Genomic DNA, 10995 nt, shown 5'->3' with positions numbered 1-10995 from the left:
TAAGTGCCTCATTTAACAGTAAAAAAATTAAAAATATGAAAATAATCATCAATAGATAAAATAAAAATAGTAAATGCTAATGAATCCACATGCATTAAAAAATAAAATAAGAAATGTCTAACTCGATAAAGAATATTTTATGAAGTATTAAAAATAAATATATTTAATATGTCGAAACTTGAAAACATAAAATGAAGAATAGACTTTCTCTTTTTGGGGCCGAACCAACTAGAAAATGAAAAGTCTAAAAACATCAGAAGAAAAGGCTTGATCGGACACTGACGAACTCATCTTGACCCGTTAATAAACATTTGGTACAAACCATGAGTTCTCATCCCTTAAGCCTCTCTCTCTATCTCTCTCTCTATCTCTCTCTCTCTCTCTTTTTCTTTCTTTTTTTTTTTTTTTCCTTTTCTGTTTAAGATATCGAAAATGAAAGGGGCAAGAAAATTGCACAATATCAATGAATGGAACATTTTGAAATGTACACTCTTTACATGACTAGAGACTAGGTTGGATATTTCTGCTCCGCGTGTAAGTTAAAAATTGAGTAGGTAATTCAGCTAGAAGTGCTTGAACTACTGAAATTTCTCCACCTGCCAGAGGAATAAGTTTAAAAGAGATTGTTAAGTGAGAAGTCATTTGACAAAAAGTCATGATTTGCAAACTAATACCTACTTTGCACGTCACGAAATGGAACAAACTGGACTATATCACGCGAAGCAACGCGACCAGATGAACTTTCAAGCCTCTCTCCTTTGTCTGCATCCAAAACCTGTGAAATTGAACAAAAAAAACTTCATAAAGCCCTGCGGTGGTGTGAAATTGACTATATCACGCGATGCCAAATAATTATGATTTATTGTGTAAAGTGCAACACGTTAAACTAAATACCTCCATTTCTTTGAAATCTGCTCCTCCTACGCCAACAATAAGGATTGATAACGGTAGATCAGATGCTTTAACGAGAGCATCTTTGGTTTCTTGGAGATCTGTCACTACTCCATCCTAAAAGGATATCAAATAAATTTCAGCGCCGCAGTCGAAAAAGACAATGTGATGCAAAAACTTCCAGTGTTTTCAGGAGGCAGGATGGATGATTTTCTTTTTAGTGTGGAACGCAAATATATTGCTATGCCTCAGTTATGCATAACATGGATACAATACAAACAAAGTCATGATGAAAACATAAAAGAAAAACAAGAGAAGCACTAGTCATATTTGGTACACAGAATGATGATTTTACAAAATTAGGATTCAAATGGAATGGGTTAAAATGGAATCAACATTCCCAATCCAATATTTAAGCTTTCCAAATATGGTTAAGTACCTCGTGAACTTAATCCACTTTAAATCATGAGTAAATGCACCCTTTCTCACTTAAACTAATATACTTTCAGAGATAAGAAAGCAATAGTACTGAAAACTGCATATTCTAACTCTTACCGTGATGATTAACAAAACAAAGTACTTTCTTCCTCCATTTGCTACAGATTGGCTGGCAATCAGTGCAGCGTTGCTTATGACAGGTCCAAAAAGAGTTGGTCCTGCAAGAGAAACGTTAAGCAGGGCACTTGTGTATGCCATCATAATTCCTTGAATGCCTTCCACCTGCAAAAGGACAGAAAATTATATTTTATTGAACAACTATTTCAATATGAAAATAGAAGCATGATCAGATTTAGCATTTCTACCTCACAGTAATGGCTGCTTCCATTCAAGTTGAAACAATGGGAGACAGGACCATCAATTGGTCGTGCTCCAAATCCCCACGTAGGAAATCGTTTGTCTGAATCATAATACTGTAACACCTCCCCAACCTCTATTATTGCCTGGAAATAAATATTCATACAACATAGATCAGTAACAAATCAAGTTGTGAAATTGCAAACCAAGAATCATTTCTCACCCTCTGGTATGCATTTGGCCGTCCCGAAGGATCAATATAATGCAAAGAATCTGGAAGGCGTGGATTTCCATTCGAAGCTGGTAGACAAAGAGAATCTAAGTTATATATAAAAGAAAAGGAAAACCAAGAAAATATTGAAAAACACTCCACGTATGGATAAATTCAAGTGACAAGACTGAAATCCTACACAAGATACATAGGAGACTCAACTAAAATTTTACCGAACGCAACCTAAACTCAAAAATTCCAAATCTAAAATAGGAATAGAATATGCAATTTTCAAATAAAAATAAACATATTCTAAGACTGAAACAACTAAAAAGTTAAAAAAAAATTAAAAAAAAATTCAATGTTACAAATACAATAAACAAATATATTATTATCCATCACTTGATTAATTTATGAGTATATTAACTCCTATATATTAAATAGGAACCTTTATGTTGCACGAGGATGTTTTTGAAGACTTTTCTTTGATGAAAGAGTTTTTAGAGATTTCTTAACTTCTATCTAATTCAGTTTTTAGTTATCATAATTATTTATGAATCAACTTTTAATATTTTTAAAATAAATTATCAATAAATAAAAAATATATTATACTACAATATAAATTATTTATTATAAATCTAAAATATAATTTATAAGTTTAAAAGTATTTATTTAAGTGGTCCCAAGTTCGTCTTCTGTCTTTGTTATAATATTAGTAGAAACCATGTTCCATAAGAATAAATTAGTTATTGGTTGTCAACTTTTGAATACTGTGTGTACCATGTTTATAAATAAAAATATATATATCTATTTATACAAATTTTAAATATAATTTATACATTCAAACATAAATTTATTCCTGCATATAATTTATTATAATTTTTAGTTTCATATAATAAATATTTAACTTATATATTACACAGGCTAAAATACTAGTATAATTATATACACAGAACAATGATGAAGACACTTGTTGCAATCTAGAAAATAATTTATTAGGCACAACTGAAGATAGATGTGATATACCTGTAAAATCAATGGCCACCATAAAGTTCAACTCATATCCCCCAGTCAAGTAATCCAAGAAAGTATATTGGACACTTTCAGCAAATTTATCCACAAATAACCGGCTCTTTAACATCTGCATTATTGTTAAACATGCTTTTAGGAAAATATAGAGGAATTTTGATTGAAATCAACTTATTTTAATATAATAAAACCTTGTTTTGAGAATTATGACCCGCAGCGGCAGACGAAAAAAAGTTTTCTCCTTGGCCAACAGAATAAAGCTTCTCCAACTCCACCAAAGATTTCTGCACTTTTCTGATAAAAAAAGAATAAACAACCCTAATATGCATTTAATCCTATAAATTGCTAAGGGGCAATAGGACAAACAGCTGAAAAAAGTAACTGCTGATTACCCCATCAAATCATGTTTGCCATTGCTATTAAAGTTGTAGCACTCTATTATCAAAGGACTTTCCTGTATACAATAGAAAGGAAAATTGAATAGCTTCCACGATATCAACATGTCTAGCTTTGTTCAAAAAAGTATCCCAAAAGGGAAGATAAAACGATGTAATAAAGTATAGGCAAATTTCCTTATGGTAACAATAAAAAACATAATGACCCTTGCAGCAACGCACTCTGACTTGGTGGTCACTTTAATCACAGAAATCTCTCCCCTTACACAATAAGGCTGTGTAGATCTATCATCCCAGACCCTATAGTGGTGGACATCCATGCATTGGACCACCCTTAGTACGTTAGGAGCATTATCGGGTTGTACAATTTATATTAAACTTGTGTACGATATAAAATATTGGTATAAATAGTAGTACTAGCCTATTAGGTCAGTGCTTTTCATAATAACAATAATATTACTTAGAGTCGCATTAGTAACCAGATCTCTGATTTATTTTCTCTTTTCCATCTAACCCTTATATTTCAAAATGGTATTCTAACCCCTGCCCATGGTTGAATACCATGGAGTTTTCAGAAAAATAGAACTGCCAGGATCCAATTGAGTCTCAGATTAGAAATATGGGATTCTAGCATGGGGTTAGGCCTGGGACTCACCAACCACAACAATGGCTAGCTTTTGGTGTGGTTCTCCCAAGGTTCTTATCTAGAACTCAAAATTTTCTTGTTTGCAGTTTAGAATTGTGATTTTCCTGACTGGTTTTTCAGATTCCTCCCCATGTTCTTATGATAGTCAACTAAGTTCTTCTATCTTGCAGAGTTTTTCTTTTCCATTGGTTCTGCCTTGTCTTTGGGAATTGAGTGTTTTTATATCACATTTGTTTACAGCACTAATACTTGGTAAATGAGTCTCCTTTTTCTCTATTCCATATACTCCCTATATTTCAACAGACAAAACATCACCGTATGTTGGTTTTATACCTTGCTTCCTACTTGTTGAATATTTAAGAACACTGGCTTCCATATTGGGTTGTGATCATTCTTTATAACTTCTGTTTTGCAAATTGGAATATGGTTACCACCTTCCACAACTTTTGATACCAATAGAAAGGGATCCTGCATGGCAAACAAAAGCGTGTCATATATAATAATTGGTGTTCCTTGGAAATGGCTAACAGAAAGGGAGGGGAGGAGGCAACATACACTTTTTGAGAAGAGATCCCTATACTCCAAATCTGAACACCTGAGTATCATCTCTATTGTAGTCTTTGAGCTAACACTTTCCTCAGCATGCACCAAGAGCTTTCCACAGTTTTGGGACTGGGTAGATCTGATAGAATCTTCTCTGTGTAAATCTAATGTCACCGATCGATCAAGCTTTGTAATTATCTGCACAGGCCAAATTTGTAACTGTGGATAGGTACATCTGTTGGGATGCTATTTTATTTTCAGAAATGGATAGGACAGCGTAATTTGAATATATATTTCTTGGATTAAAAATTTTTCAATATGTTTAGTACTTACCAATTAACCACCGAGAAAAGCAGTATAGTGCGGGATAGAGATTAGTTGTAAAAAATATAGCTTCATTGAGTGTGTAATGAATTTTCTTTTAGTTGTCAGACATCAATCAACAAAACAGTCTCTACTTTACCTCAGATAATGCACAGGTTGCCTCACCTAGATATTGTTGTTCTTCTAGCTTAAGCATCTGCACAAGTCACCCAAATAGTTACAATGTGGACTTCTATACCCGTGCTCTTATCAACATGTTATCATTTATCACATCTGATCTGATGAACAAGCAAGTAATAAGGTCCAGATAGCAAATAAATAAGTTTACAGGGAAAGAACGTCTAAATTATTTTTGCAGAACCTCGTGAGGAGATTGTGCAGAATCTGAACCATTAGAAAAAAATTAAGTGGGGTTCAACTGTTATCCGGTGGAACACAAAGAAGGCTGGGAGAAATCTGATTGCATAAATAGAAGCAACTAAAAAAGGCTCATCCAATGATCCATGTTATCAAGCATGCACAAAATTTTGCTTCTCTCCTAAAATGCTTCAGAACTGTGAATTTACATATTCATAGAAAAAAGGTAGCAGTGCAGCAAATAGCACGTAAATTTTCCTTATGAAACAAAAACTTGAACTAAAAATTGAATGTAGGAATCTCAGAGGAAAAACAATTAAAATGTAACTGACATGCCACAACAAACAATGAAGTATGACATAATTTTGAAGTCTAAACAGTTAGATTTGAAAGCTCAAGCCAGATAACCTCAATATCAATATTTTTATACAATTTGTCTTAACTAAGTTAACCCACATAAGATAGCAAGATTCTCAGAATCACTGAGCAGTCTTTTCAGTAAATAAATCAAATCTCTGGAACAGGAAATGGTAGACTATTATCTATACCTTTACATCTACATTGTGAAACTGAGTATCAACATCATACACACGAAACCTGTTATGAAAGAAAGTTTAGAAAACAATTCCTGGCGAAACAACAAAATGCCCATATGCCTTGTTAGAAATAAAAACATCACCATTTAAACTTACACTAAAACCTGAACAACCTCAAAATGATAAATGAGAGTGTGTTTAGTAATCCATGTAGGATTTAATGAATTCAGAATTACTTCTGTCCGGCCAAGTTCCTCGAGTGCTCCATTTTTTCCTCTTGCATAAAGAACCATCATTGGATCACTCTACAGAAATGAACCATTCCGCAATAATCATGCAACTGATTGATGAGAATATAAGCTATTAAAAGCATAACATTTTATTTAAAGGATGACAATCAGTACATCCAAGTGGACAATTGACAGTGGTCTCATTGATCCATGTAGTATGTATGCTGAATTATGTTAACAAGGTCTGGTTCAATATGCCTTCATCTTTTACAACAATTAAGGATGAGTTACAAGCTTACTTTCTTTTTATCTGAAACAAAAAGGAAGTATTAAAGTTTTCCATGTTTGAGATTATCTGTTTCCGTCATGCCCACTACAAATTATTTAGTTAAAAAGGAAAAAAAATCATTTGTTAGCATATAAATGAGTTAGGGAAACATTTTTTATGCATCTTTTACTTGAGAGAATCACCTTCACTAGGCCAGAATTTTCTTTTTGATATGGATTTTCTGTGGTCCTCACACGATAAGGGCAATTCCAAATAACTTTTTTTTTTTTTTTAACAAAAGGCATATATCAAATCATAATCTGGGATTGTCTCGTTCAAGAAAGACATCGACTCATATGAATGCACTCCATCACCACTTTGTCACTCTTTCAGTCATATTTTGATCCTTCAGAGATGTTTCTCTTTCAGAGAGTAAGTACTGATGACAGTTTGATACAATTATACAACTAAAACACATAACACGACCCTTGTTCAGACTTCACAAGTTCACAACAACCTTCTCGGCATTGGAGACATCGTGCTCTGTGACAATCTCCCTGGTAGATGGCAAATAAAAAATGCATGACCCGAGAGCTACATGCTCCTCCCCTATTTCTAGAAGTAAAATACAATTATTCATTACCGAAAGTACTTCAGAATTTTTCTAAAACGTTGATATATAGACACGTATAAACACTCTTTTGACACTAGTCATATCTTTCTCTTGTCACATCATGTTACTTCTCACATTTACATTTCTTTTCTCTCTCTCTCTGGGCGCACAACGAGGTTCTTATCAAATAAATAGTTCAAACAAGAGATAATTAAACCGGTATTAACATCCGTGAAGAAAGTAATCAAAATAAAAACATAAATAATTAGCTATTTAACAAAAATACAGAAACAGAGGAAAAAAATGAATGAAGTAAAATTAAAAAAAATAAAATTATCATCTCCTCTTTCAAATCATACGAATAACTTGATGAAAATAATTGAGCATTGGATTTTTCAGAGACTGAAAATTGGAAAACCGTTTTCTCACATGCACACGGAAGAAAATTGGATTTCCCTAACGGTCCAGAATTTCCCTTGTTAACAAAAGAAACTACAGAATAAATGCGTTACACGAGCTTGAGATTCATAAAACGTTTAAAACGACAAACCTTGGAGAGCACATCCCGATCACGCAAGCCAGAAGCAGAAAACGACAACTGCGAGAGAGAAAAAAAAGAGTTACTAAAAAAATCTAGTAAAGTAAATGCGAATTGAAGTGGTAGCGGAGTGAAAGGACTCAAGTATAGGAAGAGAGAGCGGAGATAAAAGTGAGAACCTCGATCTGAGAGTAGAGGCCTTGGTAGCCGCGAGACCTGAGGAAGCGATCGACGGCGTCGTTGGGAGCGTTGGCCGGATTAAGGTGGCTGTTGGCGGTGGCGCCGATGGCGGTTTGTCCGCCGGCGACGTCGGAGCAGCAATTGCCCATAGGCGTTGAAGTAGGTGACCGGGAAGACCACAGACTCACTCAGAAATTGAAAGGAAAATCGAGAAAACGAGACACTCAATATCCTTTTATTTATCTACTTTCCCAACTTTTCTTTTCTTTTTCTTTTCCTCCTTCAACCTTTCTGCATTATCACTCTTTTATTTTCTGTAAAAATTAAAACCAAAACTAAATTTCTATTTCACACGTAATGTCATGTAAATATATAATTTTATAACTAATTGTATACTATATTTTATTTAAATTAAAAATACCTTGATCACCTTACTTAAAAAAACATGACTTGTGCTTTAATATTTTTTTAACTCAAATTAATATAAGTCATGTTTCCGGACATTTGAGTTTCTTAAATTATTTATATTTTAAATATAAGTTGTGTTTTTAATTTTCTCCACAAATTTATTTCTTTACTTTTTCTTTAAATATAAGTTTTTTCACTTTTGTCGCATAAAAAAATACCAATGCTCACATGGAAACCATACAGGCCTAAAATATCATAGCAAGTTTTTGCAAGTAATGCTGCAAAAGGTGATTAATGTTATTAGTGGCTCATTGAACTTAACAGTAATTAATGATTTTTTTAATTAATTTATAATGTTTCATCGAGAGTGAGTCAGTACATATTTTACCAAATTGAATTTTAAAACGTTAATTATTATTTTAGAAGGAAAAAAGTGATAAAATTCTCATAATATATCCCATCTAGACCGTCAAATATTATTTCTTCATTTATAACTAAAAAATGCCACTGAATTTATTTCTTTTATTTTTTGTCAGAATTTTTTTTTAGAGATCAATGTCATTTAAAAAAAAGTAGAAAAAATTATAAAAATGATTCAAATAGAGATTAACTTGTCTTTGTATTTCTAATTACTTCAACTTCTTATGTTCTAACCACTAAACTAATTATAATGGTGTTGATAAGTATTATGTTGATTGAGTTTTGGATTGGATGCACAAGTGATACTTATCAACCTTTTTTTTTCATCTAATAAACTTTTTTAAATTTGATCAAATTATTTTTGTCTTATTATTAAATATCATTCTTTATAACATTACAGGAGTAATACTCAATTTTAAATAATTATCGTTTGACGTTTTTTTTATTATAATAATTGATAAAGGAAAGCTAGATTTGGCGCGCCTTAATATGATATTCCTTTTTTTTTTTCATTTTAATTAATACATATTTTATTTGCGACTATAAACTAATAGAAGTAGCACATTATTTATTATTTCCCTGATTATTATTATTTTTCACTAAAGATGTTTTTTAATTGGTAGTTAGAGAATATTTTCTTTCAAAATATATAGATTATTGAAGTAAATTTTATCTTTCTCAATAAAATATTTCTTATATACACTACCAAAAATTTAAATTATTTTTGACATATTTAAGAAATACAGTTATCTATCTAATAAATGTATTAAAACTTATTGATTCTTGTTATCGCGTGTACTATAGTAAAGAAATATTTTCGTTGTTTTTTAAATATTTAAAATATTAATTAAAATAAATTATATAATATTCCGGAGTAATTATTTTAACCTTTCCTGAAATTCATAATAATTACACTCAATTTTTTATATAAGCATGGTCCATATATAAAATCAGAAAATTATGCGCAATTTTTTTTCTAAATTACGAAAAATAATATATAAAACAAAACAAAGTAAAATAATGCAGTATCCGAATCAAATAGAATTTAAATATAATTATTAATAAACTAATAACAAAGTGCAATTAACCTTTGCGTCATTATTAACAAAAAATATAAAGTCTAAATAAAAATAATATGTTCTTGATTATTTTTTAAAATATAAAACCAAGCATCATCAATCTTAAAATTACATTTTCTGAATAGGAAAGTATCCAAAATAAAGTTTAGTTAAAAAAATTAAGATGGTATTTATCAAATCAATAAATAACTTTTTTTATTTCTTGAAATTGTCATTTCTGATACACGCATGATGATTTATGAGCAATGAAAATGTAATGATTCTACAATCATTTTTTTTTTATATCTCATATTTATATCTACTTTATAGTATAATCTATTTATCTCTTTCTTTTTTCTTGGTAATATCGACCACTACTTTGATCCAGAAAGGCTTTAATGATAAAAATAAAAATAAAAATAAAAACTACCAAACTTACCTCGATAAATTTGAAATATTTAATACCAACATTGAATTCATAAAAAAAATTAAAAACACTAACAAATCCCATCCACCATCATGCCGAATAATGTCAACGTCACCACGCTTTTTTTTTTTTGTTTAATGATGTTCTTACATTATATTACGTGCTAAGCACGACTTCAACGTAGCGGATTCTACAAGAATGAGGTCATTTACCATTATAATCAACAATTTAATCTGAATATATTAACAATTCAAATCGCATATTATATAAGATAAGTTTTAATTTTTTTATAAGTATTTTAAAAATTACATTAAAACTACACTGCGTGTATTATTCATATCATTTTTGAAAGATTTTCAGCAAACAACCAAATCTAACATCCTTTGAACATGTTGCTTCTAAAAGTAGTATATGTCATCATGTTTCTTTTTATATATATATATATATATATATAGGTAGCTACTAGCTAAACGAGAGGTCGAAGACAGATGATTATGAACTATGAAATAGTAAAAAGGGAGCTAACGTTTTAATTAGTAATTACAGTAATTTTAGGACAATATATTGTTGTTTTATTTTTCGCAAAATATTTTTGTGATATGTATACATAAAAAGATAAAAATTAAATGGATCATCCACACAAAAATGAGCCTATGTTACTTAATCATTATGCTTCAAGTTTGGATTTTTCTTCTTTGATCCTACACAAATTGAAATTGCACCGTTAAGGTACTGGCAATTTAGAAGCAATTAATTCCTTATAATCGTTTTTCCATTTTGTTCTCCAAATGGTTTTTAAAAAACTGAAGGAATCAACCTCCAATGATTGTAATCGATAGGCCTACATGTCTATATGGTGTAGCAAAATAATTAATGTGAAGAATGGATTAGTTTTGACTTGCCATTTGAGACATTCTTTTACTTATACATGAACAATGGTTTTTTATATCCCGACTCGTAATAAATGTGTTAATATTTTAATTTTAAAATAAGTGTTAGTATTTTAATTTTTTTAATGTAATGTTAATTATTATTTTTATTGATCAATTTTATAAAAATCAACATTTAATTTTCTTCATCTTTTTTCTTTATTGATTTTCACCTTTTTCTTGGTATCTAAAAAAAA

At 30.7% G+C, this 10995-nt stretch overlaps 1 protein-coding gene across 2 annotated transcripts; it reads right to left on the bottom strand.

The window, feature by feature from the left end:
• Window positions 1-383: 383 nt before the first annotated feature.
• LOC109813676 (protein BONZAI 1) lies at window positions 384-7819 on the bottom strand. 2 transcript variants are annotated; one of them, XM_020377907.3, is made up of 16 exons: window positions 7556-7819; window positions 7389-7436; window positions 5884-6032; window positions 5740-5788; window positions 4974-5030; window positions 4523-4708; window positions 4301-4435; window positions 3319-3380; window positions 3118-3220; window positions 2924-3038; window positions 1910-1986; window positions 1695-1832; window positions 1447-1611; window positions 895-1008; window positions 679-775; window positions 384-596 (listed from the first exon to the last, which is right to left on the bottom strand). In XM_020377907.3, the coding sequence occupies exons 1-16, from the start codon at window positions 7703-7705 to the stop codon at window positions 502-504; spliced, it is 1740 nt and encodes a 579-aa protein (XP_020233496.1). In that variant the 5' UTR covers window positions 7706-7819; the 3' UTR covers window positions 384-501. The 2 variants fall into 2 exon arrangements, with proteins under 2 accessions (XP_020233496.1, XP_020233497.1); XM_020377908.3 differs by lacking the exon at window positions 7556-7819 and having other exon boundaries at window positions 5964-6032.
• Window positions 7820-10995: the final 3176 nt, after the last annotated feature.

The sequence above is a fragment of the Cajanus cajan genome, chromosome 2, assembly GCF_000230855.2.
Source record: "Cajanus cajan strain Asha chromosome 2, NIPB_CcT2T_4, whole genome shotgun sequence".
Taxonomy (NCBI): Eukaryota; Viridiplantae; Streptophyta; class Magnoliopsida; order Fabales; family Fabaceae; genus Cajanus; species Cajanus cajan.
Note: the sequence above shows the minus strand (reverse complement) of the source record. Positions and strands in the feature narration are given on the sequence as shown.